This window comes from Hippichthys cyanospilos, chromosome 8 (genome assembly GCF_059441005.1).
Source record: "Hippichthys cyanospilos isolate Australia breed blue-spotted pipefish chromosome 8, RoL_Hcya_1.0, whole genome shotgun sequence".
NCBI classification, from domain to species: domain Eukaryota; kingdom Metazoa; phylum Chordata; class Actinopteri; order Syngnathiformes; family Syngnathidae; genus Hippichthys; species Hippichthys cyanospilos.
Genome location: NC_142376.1, coordinates 13091904 through 13111636, shown reverse-complemented (window position 1 = coordinate 13111636; position 19733 = coordinate 13091904). Strand labels below are relative to the sequence as shown.

Here is a 19733-nt window from a genome sequence, read left to right as displayed (position 1 = left end):
TCACAAATTTTATTTTTCTTAAATGGAAACCCCCCCCCACAGAAAACGACTGCACAATAGTGGATTAAAGCGCGGCAGTACAGTGAGCACATTGTCTTGCCAATGTAGACCTGAGCGTGTTCTAACAACAGCATAAGGCATTGTCTTGCACTTGCACTGCAGTAATGGACTGTCAGGAGCCCCCCTTGAAAAGGCAGGCACACGTGGAAGCCGCAAAGGAGTAGATGGCAATCTTTTAAAATGATCACCCTGGACTCAACTCATTATGTAGGAGCCGCTAAGTGTTTGTCTGGCAATAGTAATGTCCCGGAGTTCCTGTTGTGCCCCTATGCGGCCGAAGTCTAGACATTAGGTCTCACACCTCTTTCTCCCATGGCTCCCTGAAATCAGAGCTGTGTGGTGCTGTGGTCTACTGGCATTCATCTAAATAGAATCAGATAAAGCTGAGGGCCTAAATACTTTTTAATGCAAAACTGCCCCAGAAGGGTCCTCGGCCTGGCTTGACTTTTAGAAGGCAAATACGAGGAGGAACTGAGAGATAAAGCTAGACCCCGAAATGAGGGAAGGAAATCAAATGCCATCAGCTTTGCTTCCATTTTTCAGGTGATGAGTGATGACGTTTGGGTGACAGGGACTCACACTTCCCTCCAGGGTGGAACAAAACATTTGATGGGAGAGTGACACATACTGCATAAATGAAGTAAGGGCAAGGAACATATGCACATCGGTGAAAGCGCAGTAAGGACGAAGCGATAGTTTTAGCCTCAAAAACTGAAGTCAACAGTCGGTCATATTTCACTATGTGGGGCCTCCCTGCATCTAATGCTCCACTGAATATGAGCAATGAGCCGAGGGGTAACCCTCAGCATGGAGGCTGTCGGGAAGCAAGCTCGCACCTGCCCACCTTTTATGGACATACAGTAAAGCCGTTTGTCTGTCAGCACCACACCATAACACACTCATGGGAACGGAGTGACCCGCTGCTCGTGTTTTCATTTTCCCCTCCCCCCCGAATGATGCCGCATACAAAGGGCTGCTTAATATGCTCGCCATTCGAAAAGTTGGCTACAGACGTACTGCGTCACGTAGCCATTCCGCTCAACATAATACTTCCTATCTAAAAATGTCCCAATGGTATGATCTGGGGTTCAACTAAAATGTTCTGTAAAAATCCATCCGTTTTGGACATCACTTGCCGGGGTCACAGGTGAGCTGGAGCCTCCTTCCAGGATTTTCATTGACCAGGGTTTCTCGTTTATTTTCTGTTTCACCGTCGTGCATGCGCAATACATTCTTATTTTACGTCATTTCACTTGATTTAGGTAAGAGCAAATGCGTGCACGATTTCTGTAAATTCTCATTGTGACTCCATGCAATTGCAAACAAAAAAAGAAAATGATCACAAAAAATATTTAAACATGATTAAAAACAGCTAATAAAATCATATAAGAAAATTATTTTCAAACAAAAACAGTAATGCAATACATACACAAATGCAAAAACAGGCATACAAATATAAACAAAACATTAATTTCCAACAAAAACAAATGATAAAAGATGAAACAACAAATGAAAAAAAAAAGAAAACTAATTTCTAAGTTGCTAACAAAAATCACATCACAAAACATTACTGCAAATTCAAAATTGTCAACGAAAAAGCAAAACAAACAAACATAAAAACAAACACAAGTTTTTAAATTCGTGGTTGGGTTTTGTCTTTTGTAATGTGATTTTTGTTTGCAGTTGCTCAGGTTTTCTTTGCGGTGCATTTTCTTTTGTTTCTTTTATGAGTTTTTAATTTTTTATTTGCTGTTGTGCTTCCTCTATTGTCATGTGTTTTCTGTCTTTGGGTTGAATTTTCTTAGATTTTTCTTATGTTTTTTTTTTTGCTTTTGTTCACGTGTTTCATCTTTTGCGTTTTTGGTTTTCATTTGTGCTTTTTTTTCGTTTATTTTTGATTTGATGCTATGTTATCTTTTGCCATTTGTTTCTTCTTTCATTTCATTCTTTCTTTTTTTGTGATTATTTGTGTTTTCTTGCGGTTTTGCAATTATCGTCTTAATGTTAATTTGTGAATGAAAAACAATCTATTAATCTAGTTGATTCATCAATGATTACAACTCTTTGTAAATTCACTTTCAATAAATCGATGCACCTCTAGGTAGGCTAATTGATGACAGGAAATTTCCAATGCAACTTCAAATGTTTGCTTGTCTACATGTGCCTTGAAACTTGCCCCAAAAGTCAGCTGGGATTGGCTCCCTCTCACCAAAGAGAATATCAAGAATTGGAGAGATGGATTGCGTAGGCGTAGTTACAGCTGTCTGTCACCATGCACGTTCTGTAGCTTCTCCTTAGCTCGGAATCAAATCACATTACAACCTCAATTCACGACTAGCAGATGGAAAGAAGAACCACACTGAAGGAGGCACAAGTTTTGCGTAAGGTCTACAAGTAAAATAATAGCACAAGCGGAAGGCAGAAGTAAGAAAGGTTGTTTGGGAACTGCACTTGGGGCCAACTAACTGGGTGGTAGGGCAGCATGTTCAACAAGAGAAGAAAAATGCTACGCGGGACGCTGCATACTGATGACCGGGTTGTAGCGGCTGGATCGGCTCTCCGGTAGTTATTCATGGGGTCCGTTACAAAAGAAACACAATCAAGTCATTTGTGTGGCCTTCTTTTTCGCACTGCTTTTCTTCGCTTTGAGCTCAGACGAACAAAGGACAGAATGCACGTTGCTGAGTGAATAAATAAATGTGAGGAAAAGAGGAGGCCAGCTGTTGGCCCTCCTTTGGAGCAGAGAAGTAATGAATGGCGGAAGCGGTTTGTGCGAGAACTGATTCAATCCAAGACAGTTTTACGAATGAGTGAACATTTTGACTATACCTGAGCTGTAATGAAATAAAATGACTGCAGATAAGCCTGAATACAATAGGCCTTTGTAGCAAAGTGCCTGCTCTTGTGAGGAAAAAGCCAGAAGGCTTAAGCGTGCCCTCTAGCGGCCATAGTTGCAAGTTACAGTGATGACAATTACATCGTGGTACAGTAAATATTCATTTTATTGCCATTTATATGCGGTATAATTCTATGTTTTAAGACTTATTTATGTATAGCTTGAAGCATCACTGAGTAGCCATCAAATACCAATGAAAAAATCGTGCTTACTTTACAATAATCAATTGCAATGAATGAGTAATATGTGCTCCTGCAACACGACTTAGCTTTCCACATTATTTTGTAATGTACAAAATAATAATAACTAAAAAAAAAGCACCAGTTCACTACAGGCTAAAAGGAACTGTGTCTACTGAATGTGTGTCTTCCATCACAAAACTGCATTAAATTCACAGCTGCACAAATACTGTATACATCAATGGTGTGACTGTACACGCTCTTCACCAAAGGGTATAAAAAGTCTAAACACCGCACTTCAAATGCCAGGTTATATATATATATATATATATATATATATATATATATATATATATATATATATATATATATATATATATATATATATATATATATATATATATATATATATATATATATATATATGTATGTATGTATAAAATGCAGATAAATCACTTCAAAGGATTTTCTACCATTAATGCAATCTAACCTACACAACTACCGGTATTAAAAAAAAAAAAAAAAAAATCAGTGATATTAGAGATGGGCATGTGTGCACAACCTTTTACAAAACGAGGCTGAGGCTGTGTTCTAATTTAAGCATTCGTGTTAAGCGGAATAATCTGGCATTTGAACAATGATGGGTGTGTGGACTTTACATCCACTTTGAAAAGTGGGAAGAGATACACGAGAACACAGCTGTAGATTGACACTGCTTGGTTTCACAGTAGGGAACAGCACTGGCGTGTTTATGAAACACAATAACACACTGACGGTCCCACAGAAGACGTTTCTGCCTGACTGCAGGACAGGTTGACACATCACAAGGCGGATAACAACAAAAGGGCTGTCAATGCATTGTCGCACGTATGGTTTTGATTAGGTGAAGGGGGCAAAGCACAGAGTAGGTACGACGAGAAGTTGCAACCCTTTTTAGTGTGCGTCAACAAGCGTAACACAGATTATGTGCATTAAAACAATTTTTTCCATCACAAGTTGAAAAGATGATGTTGAAATAAGCCGATGACTCAAGCACTCATTACAAATATCGAGCAAAGCATTCAGCCGCTTGTTATCTGAGTCTGAATATAATGTGAAGCCCAAAAACGACTTAACATGGCCATATTTGGACTTAAATTTATTTCTTTAATATGTAGAACGCACAAAAAAATAAGCTGCACTGAATTATGGGTGCATAGCAAATATATTACAAAGTGTTTTTGTTTTTTTAAATGGTCTATACCCTTTTATTTTTGAGGAAACAATCTCTTGAACTATTGTATCCTGGTAACTTCTAAAGCACTCTCATCAACTTTACGAGTGTTGGCTACGTCTGTATTGAGGACATGAATATACACAAATATCCTTCAGCTAAAGATTATCCATTCATCAAATAAACATTTTTGTGCAAGTATCTAATAGGAATGGATGTCGTGTACGATTTGGCCACCTAAGGTGAAACCTCTGTAGAATCGCATTGAGACCCTCAACTGCTGGAATGGAAAGCTAAATTAAAAGTGCAATGTTTTAGAAGAGAGTGATGGAGAAGGTTAACGGTGAGAGCAACATTTCAAGGCAGTGGAAACTCAACATACAGTAAAATAAAGGGAAACAAAACTTGTGGCAACTCAATGCCACATTTCATCAGAGCAGTAGAACAGCAAATGCATTTTTTTTCACCAAATGGATTCAACACAGGCACACATTAGTACGCAAACCCACCATCTTATACTGTAAGTTCAATTTGACAGACATCAAGTCAACAACAATGTGCGTTACATCATTTGTTGGGAGGATAAAACTCAAAAGCAGCAACATGCAAACACAGCTGCCAACAAGCACAATGATCCCACCGTTACAACAAAGACATTACGAAATGTCAAACTTGTCATAGCCACAAACGGAGGAAGACAATGAATAAACTAACAAATGACACAATGTGACCTCTTCATCCCTCGCCGTCTTTAGATGGTGAAGAGATTAAGACCCTTGCTCCCTGGTCCAGATTAATTCTCAGTAGTTAGTCCCTTCACCTTCAAGAGTCGATGGCCAACTTGGCCTCGTTGTTATCAAGCAGGACCTCGTGCCCCCCTCCCTCTCCCTTGAACAGCTCCTCCACCAGTTGCTCGCCCGCCGTGCCGGCCCGCGACGCCCACAGGGCTGCGCCTTCCCGTAGGCCGAGGGATCGCAGCAACCTCGCGTAGTCCAAAAATGCGGCCTCGATGAGTTTATGTGGAAAAACTGGGTCAAGGAGAACTAGCAACAGAATAAACATCAATAAAGCTGAAGTGTGTGTATATACTGTATGTTTGGATGCTCTGCATGTGCTAAAGTAGCAGTTTGAAGCGCAATACTGCAATTCGCATTCCCTCACTCGATGTCCCTTAAAGACTCCCTCACTCACTAGCAAGCCACACACAGCTGTAAAAGCAGGAACTAAACCCAAAGCAAATATATATTTTACAAACATAAATACAAGAAAATATGAAGAAATTACAAAGATGACATTCATTTTGTTTTGTTTAACTGATGGGGCATCCTATAAACGGTAACATAGAAAATACCAGAATTAACTTTAAAATTAAGTCAGATACACAGGTGTGTCTTATATTTGGGGAATAGTTATACTAACATTTATGATCATTTCTCTTGGTCAAGTGTTTCACATAATATGTTAGCATTAGGCTAGCAGACATTTCATTGACGGCTTAATCATTCAGGTGTTAACCATACGATCTTTCACATAATTATGTTGGCATTAAGTTAGCAAACCCTAATTAGATAAAATAATATGGTTTCATTAAAAATTTGCCGTTGTTTGGACAGCTGTGCAAAAACCTCTCAGAGAAGTGATGTAAAAAAGTTCCCCATTTTTTTTTTCAGAGTAAAAAGGTATGAAGAGATACTTTAAAAACTAATTCATTCAACTGCCAGCCCAGTAAAAATGGATCTTTGACATATAAAGCCATCACTGGCAGCGAATGAGTATAATGTTCTTCTGTGAAATGGCATATTAAGCCATGGCAGGATCATTTATTTTATTTAAAGCAATACATTTTTGATCTTCGATATATGCCAACGACATACACTGACAGGTACAATAATGAATGAGCATATTCACTGCTAGCCCGGTAAAAATGAATTTTTGACATCTATAGCCGTCATTGGCAGTGAATGAGTAAAATGTTCTTCCGCAAAATGGCAGATTAAACCAGATAGTATTATTTATTTACAGCGAGTAATTCATATACCAGAGACATCTAGTGACAGGTACAATAATTAACGAGCCCATTTACTGCTATCCCAGTAAAAATGCAACTTGAATGGCCGCCAATGGTAGTGAACGAGTTTTAGCGTGTGTAAACATGCATCAAGCATGCATGTGATAAGCAAAACTACTGCATAACAATGTTTTCGTATGACGATTAATGCAATTTCTTCCTGCAAGCGCATGACAGTGCCGGGTCATAACTGTCAAAAGCTATATGAATTATATTTTAACAAGAAGGAAGGATAGAAAATTTCCCCTGTCTCTTCACAAAGGACTGATGCAGGTATGCTATTTCTTAGCATCAAGTCATTCAAATGAACTCTTCAATGCTTGTTCTGAAGAAATCTGCTCTTAAATTGGTTTGTGAAAATCTATGTATTTTTGTAAATATACAAATGACTTGATATCAAGCGAAAAATCTAAAAAAAAAAAAAATCTAATTAGAATAGAAACAGTATTATTTTCATCATTGTTGAGTTTTTTTGTTGGGTCTTGTGTATTTGTTAAGAATTCATTACTGCATATCTGGAACAGAGATGACCAAGCGTTAACGCAGCAGCAACAGTACAAGAACCTATGGCCCCTGTTGGAGTGTAATGGGTGTTAAAAAAGGATATTAGATGAGTCGTTGGCCTCCATGACCCCGTATTTCAGGCAGGCTTCGATAAAGAGAGCGGCGCTGTCAAAGTGCCTCATACTAGACGTAAAGTGGAGGGAAAAGAAAGACGTGCAATTGTCAGAAAACAGCCTGACGTGCCTCCTGAAAACCTTTAAAAAAGTAAGACACAATAAAAGAGGAAACTATCAAGAAAATAGATGAGAAAAGAGGCAATTGTATGCCCATGACACAACGTATGTCAAAAAATATACGTGACTTAAAGGAGCCATGTAATGGTATTTCAAATTTTCTACAGGTAAATATATGCATCTAAATGATGAAATCCTACCTTTGGCATTGAATTTCTCATGAAATATGAGGTTTTTTTTGGTAGCGACATTTCTAATCAGGAAATGAAACATCTCGTTGACTGAAGCGACGCCTCTCACCATGCGGTTCCCCCGCCTGAATGTAAATGCTTCATTTTTATACTACGAAGCTAAGGTGGACTTACAGCTATGGCCTCTCCATTGGGTGCAGTTGTGGGAATTGCTCCAGTTATTATTTGTAATTTTACAGCCAATAGACTTTTGTATTGGTGAAGATTCACCATGCAGTCGCCCAAATAATGATGGTCACAAACGCCTCCTGCTTATCAGGCCTCGTGAGGAGTTTCGTCCACATTTTCGCTACTTCATTTTTTTACAGTAAAACTTTGTAATTAATAGATGAAATGTTGGTGTTTACATGGTGTGCTAGGTGCTAAATCTCTTTTCCCCAATTCCAGGACTAAAACAAAAGTAAAAAATGCAAGGCTGCTTGGATATTGTGGGCGCGTGTAAAGTTTACACAAGCGGTATTAGTGCTGTGTAGAGGCGGGATGAGGGCGTTCCTCCTCATTCTGCCATTATCAAGTAAGATGCAAGAACGCAAGTCTCTTATCTGCTCGGGCGGGGACGGTGCTGAGAGTGCCGCAATGATGAGAATTTTCAGAAATGGGTCAATGAAGAAAAATGATGCTTTGGGCGTGTTTAGGGTGAGTAATTAACATTGTAACACGGTTAAAAGCTCCAGTAAGTAAAATTTCCATGATGGAGCCCCTTTAAGTGTAGTCTAAATTCATGAAATGACACTTGCCGCAGATGCAAGTTATGTTAAAACATCAAGATATGGCTCAATACAATAGTGACATCATAATTAGCTAATTATTATCACAATAATTATTAATACAATAATACAATAATAATAACAATAATACAATAATCAATACAATAGTGACATCATAATTAGCCCACAATAAAGCTGATATGTCATACCTGTGTAGCATCTCCCCCACTTTGTAAAAGCAGCCCAGGGATAGCAGCACCAAGATAGCTTTGGATTTTTGGTTGACCTGTGGGGAGCACAGATGCTCTGCCCATCTCTTTAGCACATCTGAACTCTCCGCTGGATTGAGACGCACCTGACAAAAGTAAACAAACTCACGTCATGCAGCTTTGTAACGAGAGTGCTGTTTAAACATGTCGGCTTACATTATGACAAAAGGAGCAGTGTATCCCACATGTATGTACAGTACTTGTGATGAAATCCGGGTCAGCACAAAATTGCTCACCTTACTAGAGAAACCCCTTCCTGCATTACGATGCATGTATTATTCAGCGGCGAGTTAAAAAGCATGTGCATAGATGCTGATACAACAAAATTTTAATGAGTTCTCCCTTGGCTCAAGACCCACCCGTCCAAAACGCTTTGTGGGAATCAGAAAGGCAATTTTCGAATTCTTCCCACCTACAAACAGCTATGAAACAATCAGTAATAATAAGCACTCCTAAAAGCTAACTAACTAACCCTAACTAACCCTTACTAACCCTAACTAACTCTAACCCAAACCCTAACAACAACAATGAATCCATATGAATCCATTGTTTTTTTTTTAAATTACTAGCCTGTTAAAAGCTGTGTGGAACTGAAGTCTGTCCCAGGTGATTATAGGCAGATTGGACCTGGACCAATCACCTGCCAATCACAAGGCTTATAGAAGGTGAATCACACTGTCGCTGAGTTGGAATTTAATCTATGCTTGCCTACACAGATTTTAGGCAAGTAAAGCACAACAACATCAGTAAAAACTCTGTCGTATAACCCCAAATGTTCTTTTGCAAAATTATCTACTTATATTTTTTTAACCTTTCCGTTCTGTTAAAACGTATCTATTTGCTGCAAAAGTACTGCTTTGTCACCATCTTGTGGAGTCATGATGCTGTGATCTGTCTGTTGACGAGGGCAATCATTTACAAAGGTTTATTTGTACAAAAACAGTGCTTTTCCACTATCTTGTGGCCGCTACAGGCAGTCTCAAACCTTTTAGAGAGCACCTGGAAATGTCAATGGCAGGATAACACTGTAATGTTATATTAATAGCTCTCTGACAATATCAATTTTAAAGTAGCATGTTATACGATCTTATTAAATTCAGGAAGTGTCCGTATTGTCAGTGCCAGTTAGATAAGGTGAAAGAAACTCAAGTGTTGGCAACTTCAATGTTGAAAGTGCCTTTACCCAGTGTGCTGCAAAGATACATCAACTCAGGCACTGCAACAGAGACTCATTTTGCCTGCATCTATCCAGGAGTACAACATTCCATTCATAATTCATTACATTGTGTTGCTATTAAATTGACACTGACAACTTCCATATATACTGTTTTAGACACCCAAACATTTCAGGAACTACAATAAATAAGCCTGACTATCTCTCTCTCTCTCTCTCTCTCTCTCTCTCTCTCTCTTCCTCCCTCGCTCAACATGTTGCTCTCCACTCACTCGAGGTGTGTCCTCTCTGCATTCCCAGTTTTGGCACACACTAAACATATGTGCCACAAAGCCAGCCAATCAAGGCTAGTAAAAGTGCGTTGATTGACTGCTTGGTCTCCAATTAGATTGCTTGTTGTGTTCACCTGGAAAAAGCAATTTAAATCACGTGACACTGACTTGAAACGGGAGAAAGCAGACTTCTTTGGAAACAATGTCATTTGACAGTACTTTGTTAGTTTTTGTACTTTAATGATATAAGTCCACCTCCCGCCCAAGTTAGTGTGATGCAGTATATATATATATATATATATATATATATATATATATATATATATATATATATATATATATATATATATATATGTGTATGTATGTGTATGCTCTAAACCATGCCTGCTGAACAAAAGACTGCACGTTCAATCCAACATCACATTACATATCCCCCAAACCACCTCTTCACACTTATTTTTGCCAAACATGCTTTTGCTGAGGTACCTTAGCAAGCCAGGCGGCGCGGTTCCACTCCCCATAAGTCTGCAGGTAGCGGCAAGCATCTGCAGCCTTGTCAATCAAACACAGTAGCTGCACACCCTCTGGTAAAAGAATGGGATGAAACGTTGTAATGTGATAACAACGGTGGTTCACATCACTTTATTCCAAAAAACTGTAAATGTGCCATATGCTTGATGCAATAGTTGGATATTATTAAAAAGGGATTTTTGGCTTGACTCTTACATATGAGTGAAACGGAACCCACTACAGTGATGAATTACATAAAACATGCATCTCATTCAATTAGCCTGGTGTTTACCTGATTCAAATTAAGCCAAGCAGACCTTGGCTGTTCTGCATGTACCCCTTCGTAGTACACAAAGTTGCTATGAGATGTGAAACAGTACCTGCTAATTTGCCATTGGCGATCATGTTAGTGGCCACCAGTTTGATGGTGGACTGGGAGGGACCAGAAGAGGTGATGGTGGTCACCAGACAGGCTTTTAGCGAATCACAGTAGTAGCTGGGATTGTCTGCACTGGTCTCCAAGAGTAACTGAACAGCACGATCCGTCTGAAAGCAAGACCAACGTACAATAGAAGGTAATGACTGAGGTATGGATGATAATAACAGTTCCCTGAGATAGGCAGCAAGTAATGGCCATACTATAGGGGGATTATATTTATTATCATCCTTTCCATCTGGTGGACGTAAAGGCTTTGTGCGAGTGTCAGAACTGACTGACCTCTGTTTATCTGCCAAGATAGGCGCCACACATCCAATACAAAGAATGCTGATTGCAGCCTGTGATTAGAGAGGGAACAGTGACATTGGGAGCTGACTACAATCCCCATGGGCAGAGATCCTACAGAAGAATGAGGGAGCTATTATCTGCCATCTTGCTTAATTTGGCCAACAACAGGGCAAGGCGAGCAAGGATGCCTCACCCAGCGAGCCACTGGACACCTCGCCACAAGGGATGTCCAAACTACCATGGCAACAGCAACTAGACGCAGCCACATTATTATGCACAACAAATGTAAGACCTTAACAGAATTTTATATATGACAAAAAAAAAAAAAACTCAAAACAGCTGACAGTGTCAAGTGAGCATTACAGGATTTTGAAACGCAGAAATAGTCTAACAATACTACCAACAATACCAATAATGGTATTGGTCCCATTATATTGTGTTGTTGTTGTCGCTGGTGCTTCATTAATGCCACTTGAAGCTGAACACTTTGAATTGGTCTTTTCTTAGTTTCGTTCGCTGTACGTAGGGCAGTCAAAAGTTGTGTTGGAGCCGAGTCCACACTTCAGTTAGTTAAAGCAAGCCCTTCCCCCTGTCATTGTGGCATTCAAAGTGCACTAGACAATTGGCCCAGCAGTATATCGGCATGAGCAGAGGTTAATTTATATGAGATAACCAAATAAAACAAATTTCAATAAGGATGATACAGTTTTTATGCAAAATCCTAATCCAAAATGCCTTTTTAAAATTTGTTTTATTTTTCACAAATATACCAAAATATTACAAGGGAGGCTTTTACTCTATGGTTAATTAATGACCCCCCCCTCAGCCAAATCATGCACACTGTAATAGTAACTGTGACCATTGGATGGCAGTGTTTCCAGACTTACAACTCAGATATTACCTACATGCAATTCAAAGTAAGGAATGGAAATAAATCTTTCATATGATACCACTCATATTTACATAGACAATGCACATACTATTCTGTTGGCCTTGAAAGATGACTTCAAATGCTAAACATACTGGCCCCCCCAGAGGTTTCTTTTTCTGATAACACTTAGCACTAAAATACTTATTATGGTAACTCTTGGGAGTCAGTGATGCTAATATATACGAGCCTCTGAAAATACAAGCACTGTGCTTCGGAAATAGTTTTATGAAATCCCTTGACTTGATATTTTACTGCGGTGATGTAGAAAAACAAAATTCATAAATAATAATTGTTCAAATACTTATTGCACAAAAAGAAACAGATTAAAGGGAATATTATACAAGAATTTAAGTGGTAGTAGATTACTTACCTGACCCAGAAGGAGGAGTTGGTCAGCACATTTTTTAGTATGATCATAACTGGAGCGCTTCACTTCCTGCAGGTGAACACGATCCAACTGGAATTTCTGTAGCAAATCAAAAGTTATAGATAAGATCAGAACCAATCATACTGTACATTACAGGACACTAATAGTAATAAGGAAGAGCAGTTATTGAGCAATGAATTCAGGATACAGATTAGCTCTGATTAATTATAAACGCTTTAAAATATTCAGGAGTTGCTGGTGTTTCTAGTGCTGCAGTCCTTAGAAATGGTGCATTATTCCTTGTTATATAGCACAGCATGCATCCAATTTGGGGATCTACTTTTCTTTCTTTTTTTTTTTTTATAAAACATCACAACAGAGAGATTTCAAAGTCAGAAAAGCTCTTTGTGTGAAAATTCCAGGAAAAATAGAAGACAATGAATTACACACACACAAATGGCATGTTAGGCAACGTGCACAAACTCAAATGAAAGAACTCAACTTAAATGACACATAGATGCTTCATTTTTAAAAGTTTAATTTATTTATTGCATATAGTCATGCTCAATTCTTCAGTGAGCCACAGCCAAGGACATAAATCAAACGTGTTTAGAAGCTTCAGAGCTGTGTGCTCTCTGTTGGGGGCTTAGATATTAGTAATTACAGCCAGGCTACTGCCACTGCGGCTGTTTTATGACAACACAAGCCAAATGCAGCTACACACCGTCTGGGTAGTTCTTTGAAAGCCTTCTATTTATGCTCACTGTGGAGCTCCTTATTAAGATGGAGTAGAAATTTCATTAAAACAAAATTCTGCATCATCGTGTTTTTAAATCATGGGTGCGCTTTGATGGTAAAGAACCTTTCTAGGGGAAATTAGAAAGCCAAATTGCATGTACATTATTCAACTCCACATGAAAGATTTTCCTCCCGGTTTGTTAATCTTGCAAACATGGTGCAAAAGTTGTTTGCACATTTAGTAACATAATTATTCTGCATGTAACTTTAGAAACATTTTTCTTTTTTGCTCTTGATGGAAAATGATGCTCAGGTAAAGATTAATAGTGACTCATCCGATTTCTGTGTTTGGTCATGTGAGTTCAAGTTTGTCATGATTGTCGTAAGAATATGTGACTCACAACATGTCTTTTTCAGTCGACAGCAAATTGAATATGGACAGAATATTAACTTTTAACTGCTGACAATGGCTAAATAAGTTCAGTATCCCATTTTCAACCTCCTCAGAGCGAATGCTTAGAATAATAATGAATAAAAAGGAATGAATAAATGAATGAATAAAATAATTCAGTGTTCACGAAGACCTGAAAGCAACAAGAAGCATATATTTTTGGCGTCAAGCATCTGCAGCCCCAATGTTTACATAGACAATGTAATACAATTCTGGGCTGAATTCTGAGAATTCTGGCACTTCTAAACTGTACATATGCAAGTGCAGCTGGAAGTTGGTTTCTGCATATAAAAGTGCCATTTGCTGTATCAAAACAGCCATCAGCCACACTGTAATGTAAGGGCTCAGCAATTTCTGGGCAAAGACAAACTGGAGTTAAGTACAGTATGAAGTAAAGAAGCACCAGCTCTTTTTTATCTCATTGTGTATCAAAGTGATTTGATCCACATAATGAAGATAAGTCATGTAACGAAATTCTGAGCAATGTTGTCTTAATAATGCCATTATAATGGTCAAGCTTGATATTCAGTGGATTATACAGGTATATGAAATGTTGTTCGTAGATAATACTGAAGATGAAAACATTTTTAAGTGTAAAATTAAACAATCCAGAATTCAGCAAAGGACACTAAGAATTTAGCGTAAGTTTACGTAATAGCGCAAGAGCGAAATTTATCAAGTGAGGTATTGGATGGTAATGAAATTCTAACTGTGGCCATGGCAATGTTTTAACAGTGGAAAGGACAAGGGGAAGCTGATCCTGTTTACTGCTATTAATCTGTGATCAAATATAAAAAGGAGGTCCTTCACTTTCCTTACTGACCTGGAAATAGGAGCTCTCACACAGCATGTCATGGCAGATGTCCAGGTGATTTTGAGGAGAAGGCTGCGCTAATTCACTTTGAATCTGACCCTCCGATTGGGTCACACTGAGCTGACGAGCCTGGGCAAATGACTGGAGGTAGTGTGAAGCCACAGTCCAAAAGTGAAGGTCAGACTCATCTCCGAACAGCCTGTGGTTTGCCACAACACCCCAGTTAAAAGCAACATTCTTAAAAGCAACATTCTTAATGTTTATCTAAACATAATATATATATATATATATATATATATATATATATATATATATATATATATATATATATATATATATATATATGTGTATATATATATGTGTATATATATATATATATATATATATATATATATATATATATATATGTATATATATATATATATATATATATATATATATATATATATATATATATATATATATATATATATATATATATATATATATATATATATATACATATATATATATATATATATATATATATATATATATATATATACACTGTATGTATGAAAATTACAGTGGTCTAATGATCACACTTCCTACTCCTTTTAGCACCCCCCATCTCACCGACGCTGCCCAACCATATGCTTCTGTTATTTTTCTTGTCATTTACTGCTCTGAGCCTCCACACAGCTGTTGCTAGGTTACCAAGCCACATTAACAATGGCATGCTAACTTAGGATGGCCAGATGCAGAGACATTACAGATTCATAAGCTCTATGAAAGCATTCTCATTATTTGCAAGCAAATAGTTTCTTTTATTCTTGCCAAGTAAATTGCACTCAAAAACAGACTGAATCGTTCAAGGATTGCTGGAAAACAATTAGCGAAGGAGTAATTATGGCCAAAATAATAATCACGATTATTTTGGTCAATACTGAAATCACAACTAAAATTAATTAAATGTTAATATCGCCGAGGATCAGCCTAATTCATCGTGGCAACCAATATTGTGATCGCGATTAAAAGTCGATTGCTTGTTCAGCCCTAAAAAGGAGCAAACATGACATCAACGTCTTAGACACCTCCTCAACATAGTTTTTTTTTTTTTTTTTTGCTGAGATGTGATACAATGCTGAAAGCACATTTTAGAGGATTACAAGTAATTATCTGTCATTGCCTGATGATTCAGGATAGTCATAATAATCCTTTAGTTAAATGATTGGTAAGAATTATGATGATTTTGTGGAATTTATTGTTCATTCATTGTGCCTAAAAGCAAGTCATGCAACATGGAGTGCGCTTTTTGGCTGTAACTAGCATAAATGTTGGTGATTCTGTGAAAGAGTATGCGTTCTAAACAAAATGTTGTTAGAATGCAACATCAAGCTAGAGTAATTGTAACGATAAATATTTTTTGAAAGGAGGCTCTAATGTTCACAGAAAAACAACACGGATGTATTTGCCATCAATGTATTGTACAAAGCAAAAATGTTTGGACAGCTCTACGTAGTTAGTTTAATGACTTTGTTCACACCGACCATTTAAACGTAGAAGTAAATGGATACAGTTTGAAAGAAAAGAGAAAAAAACAAACAAAACAAATGTCATTCCTTTTTTTTATTGGGGGGTTAGGACCCATTCAATTAATTACACATTCTTTAAATATATTTAAGCATTCCCATTGGAGGTGTCTTTTCCCATTATTTACTAAAATTGTAAACGCTCTTTTGGACTATTTAAAAGAACAAAAAGTTGGAGAAGCCTAAGGAAGAGAGGACAATGCATACTGACAGCAACTCACCGTGATACCAGAAGGCAGCGTTGCAGCAGACTGAGCTCTGGATCCTGCAGCACACTCTTCATGTCACTGGGGAAGAGATACACAGTAAAACCAGAGCAAGACTAATGTATATACTGTGTGTAGGCATGCACAAGACTCAGTATGTACAGTGGACCCCCGCCAAATGTCATTAATCCGTTATCGTAAAGCGAAATTGCCGTATGGTGGGCAATATAGATGTATGGTAATGGTAATTAGCTAATGCATAAAACATAATATTTTATATATATATATATATATATATATATATATATATATATATATATATATATATATATATATATATATATATATATATATATAAAGGAAAAACAAAATTTTATTTACCTTTGAGTGACGTTGACTGAGCTATTAACAGGCAAAATCCCTAGATAGGGTAGCCAGCCTAACCTAACCTTCTTTGTATTTCTTGATTATCTCCAGCTTCCATAGGTTTCCATAGTAATCATCTTCCTACTTCTCCCTTTAACATCACTAGCATCTTGGGACTAAGTTTGAATTTAGCACAAAAATGCACAGTAAACACGATATTGTAAGCACTCACTGAAGATCAAGTCTTCATGAAACAGACGAGAGTTTGTGCATTGTTGGAGGGATTTCGGCCAATAGCATGTCAGCATCTTAGTGACGCTGACCAATAGTAGACCAGCATCTTAGTGACCTATGTAGTGACGTTTATAGTGACGTATGAACGTGGTGTAAGCACATACGCACGCATACTGACCATTTGTTTGAATTTTGACCGCCTCAAGTGAAATTGTTGTTGATGTCGTAAGGTAGGAAAAATGTCGTAACATGGAGATGAAAAAACTTAACATATTTCATTCCGTAACTTTAAAAAAACATAAGCTAGGGATGCTGTAAATCGGGGGTCCACTGCATTTGAAAATTATCTGCATATTCAAAACCAATCCATAAATTCACAAAGCGAAGCAAAAACTTACTTTGAAAGAGAATTGAGCTGTTCCTGGATAAGACCTTTTATTTCATCTTTTTCGTTGTAGTCACTGAAAAGGCAAATCCAATGATGTCAATCGGTTCCTCACCCAAAATACAAATTGAAACGCAAATTGCAAATTACTTGCTGTGTAATAATAATAATAATAATAATAATAATAATAATGAATTATTTTTCTTAGTTTTTTTGGTGAAAGTCTTTAAATATTTTACAACAATACTATGTATGATTTCAGTTCACCTTTAGAAGTTCTGCCCCCAAGAACCTAGTGAGTAATGTCATCTCAAAATTCGATAATTGCATTTTGCTTTGTTTCTGTTTTCAGTAACTTCCATTCACCCATCCATTTTCTAGAGCTGCTTGCCTTCACAAGGCTGGCAGGCTCGCAGCTGCCAGCTGACGTAGAGCAGTAGGCAGGGGACGCCCAGAACTCCTTTCCAGCCAATTGTAGGGCACACGAAGACAAACAACCTTTCATGCACCCAATCACATCTGAGGACAATTTAGTACGTCCCATACACCTGCCATGCTTGTTTTTGGAGTGTGGGAGGAAGCCAGAGTGCCCAGAGAGAAGTCAAGCGGGCTCAGGGAGAGCATTCAAACTTCACACAGGAAGGACGGAGTGAGGTTGATTTAAATTCAAGTCGTTGAACTGTGAGGTGGACGTGCTAACCACTGTGACACCAAGCCGCCACTTGCCATAACTTGAAAAAAAAAAGTTTTGATTGAAGACTTGTTTACATTCACTGTCCAAAATCTAATTAGTTTATAAAACATTGTTTCCAAATAATTTTATTTAAGTGAAAAGTGGCTGATGGATGAAACCACTAATTAATTAGATTCATGTTTTATCAAAGCCATTACTAAATATTTTATTACTGTCATCCTAGTTAGTCGCCCCGCAGAGAGCAATCATGATTCTGCAGTGAGCAATCTTGATTCCTCTGCTTGAAATTTGATAAGGCAAATTTGATTTTCCTAGGGCATTAAAAGACAAATTAAAATGACAATTTGTGAAGCAAATTATTGTAATAATCAGAAGTAAAGATTCTTTCGGGAAACTATTTGCAAACTTAAATCAATCATACAATCAATCACTGTAGTTATAAAATAATTACCGTCAATATTCCGTTTGTTCATCAGTTATGAGTGCAAAATATTTCATCTAACTGGTTATGATGCATAACAAGTAATATTAAATCAAATATTTTAATAAAGAGTAAACTATCTACGTAGACAGTTTATTTATTACGTGTTGCAATGACGTGATCTTTAGCAGATGTCTCCATAATTGGAATGCCTCACCTCATATCCACAAACTACCGTAAATTCCGGACTATAAGCCGCTACTTTTTTCCCAAACTTTCAACCCTGCAGTTTATTCAGTGATGCGGCCAATTTATGTAATTTTTCTAACGGCCGCCAGGGGCGCTTGAGTAGAAAAGGTAAGATTAAGACCGGTGGAATATATGCGTAGAGGAAGACTGCGACTTTCTGTCTTGTGCATAAATTAAATTAGCGTGAACATACCCTCATCATGGAAAATGCAAAAAGAAAGGCATATGACGCAGGACAAACTCCATTCCAGCTGTGATTCCTGGGGGCACAACGAAGTATTTGCCGCCGCTTGACATTAGTGTGAATCGTGCATTTAAAGTGGCGCTCCATGTTGAATGGGAGAACTGGATGACAAGCAGCGAGAAATCTTTCACTAAAACTGGCCGCATGCGAAAGGCAACTTTTTCACAAGTCTGCCAGTGGATCCTGACAGCGTGGGGCAGCGTCAAAAAATTCACCATCACCAACGGGTTCCGAAAAGCCGGTCTGCTGCGTGACGGAGAGGAGGGCACAGTGACAGCGAGAGAGAGGCTGAGGGAGTGTGTGACGACATCTATATGACACTGTTTCATTCCGACACTGAGGAAGATGACTTCGATGGCTTCAGTTCAAAGGAGGAAGATGAAGACGGCTTACCGTGATTTACACCAGTATGTTCTTTTACCAGACCTGTTTTACCAGATCTGTTATACTGTGTTGCTAGCGTGTTGCTAACATGTTGCTAGCGTGTTGCTACCATGTTGCTCCCGTTTTACTGCCCTGTCACAGGCACTGTTTGGGCAGAAAGTTACATTATTATTAATATTATTAAGTTATATTATTAAAACTTTGAAAACTCCCTCTGTGTACCGTCTTTCTTTGTAAATATGTTTACATGTTTTAATGTGGGCACATGCGGCTTATATACAGGTGTGGCTTGTGTATGAACAAAATCGGTTTTCCTCTAAAATGTAGTGGGTTGCGGCTTATAATCAGGTGTGCTCTATAGTCCGGAAATTACGGTATATCTACCCCTTCATCGCTCCTCTGTATATATGAGATAAAAGGAAGAGCTCCGTCATGCTGGACCATATTTACTTCTATAAAGACTGCCACATGATCTTATCTTTTGCACATATCACTTGATACTGTGCGCATGCGGGTCACATCATGGACACGTTCCACTTACATTAGAAGTCACACTTGTTTTTGTGATGTGAAGGTGTACATAAAAAACACCAGATTTAATGTGAAAGCAGACTT

At 37.9% G+C, this 19733-nt stretch overlaps 1 protein-coding gene across 2 annotated transcripts in view; it reads right to left on the bottom strand.

Moving 5' to 3' along the window:
• Positions 1-4260: 4260 nt before the first annotated feature.
• Positions 4261-19733, bottom strand: part of wdr11 (WD repeat domain 11) — a 48600-nt gene continuing 33127 nt past the window's right edge. For both annotated transcript variants that reach the window (XM_088422095.1, XM_088422096.1), the window contains exons 21-29: positions 17140-17202; positions 16157-16222; positions 14374-14563; positions 12365-12460; positions 10717-10882; positions 10313-10410; positions 8321-8466; positions 7024-7103; positions 4261-5367 (exon numbers count right to left, since the gene is read on the bottom strand). In XM_088422095.1, coding sequence (XP_088278221.1) covers positions 5171-5367; positions 7024-7103; positions 8321-8466; positions 10313-10410; positions 10717-10882; positions 12365-12460; positions 14374-14563; positions 16157-16222; positions 17140-17202 — 1102 coding nt within the window. In that variant the 3' untranslated portion in view covers positions 4261-5170. The remainder of the gene's footprint in view (positions 5368-7023; positions 7104-8320; positions 8467-10312; positions 10411-10716; positions 10883-12364; positions 12461-14373; positions 14564-16156; positions 16223-17139; positions 17203-19733) is intronic.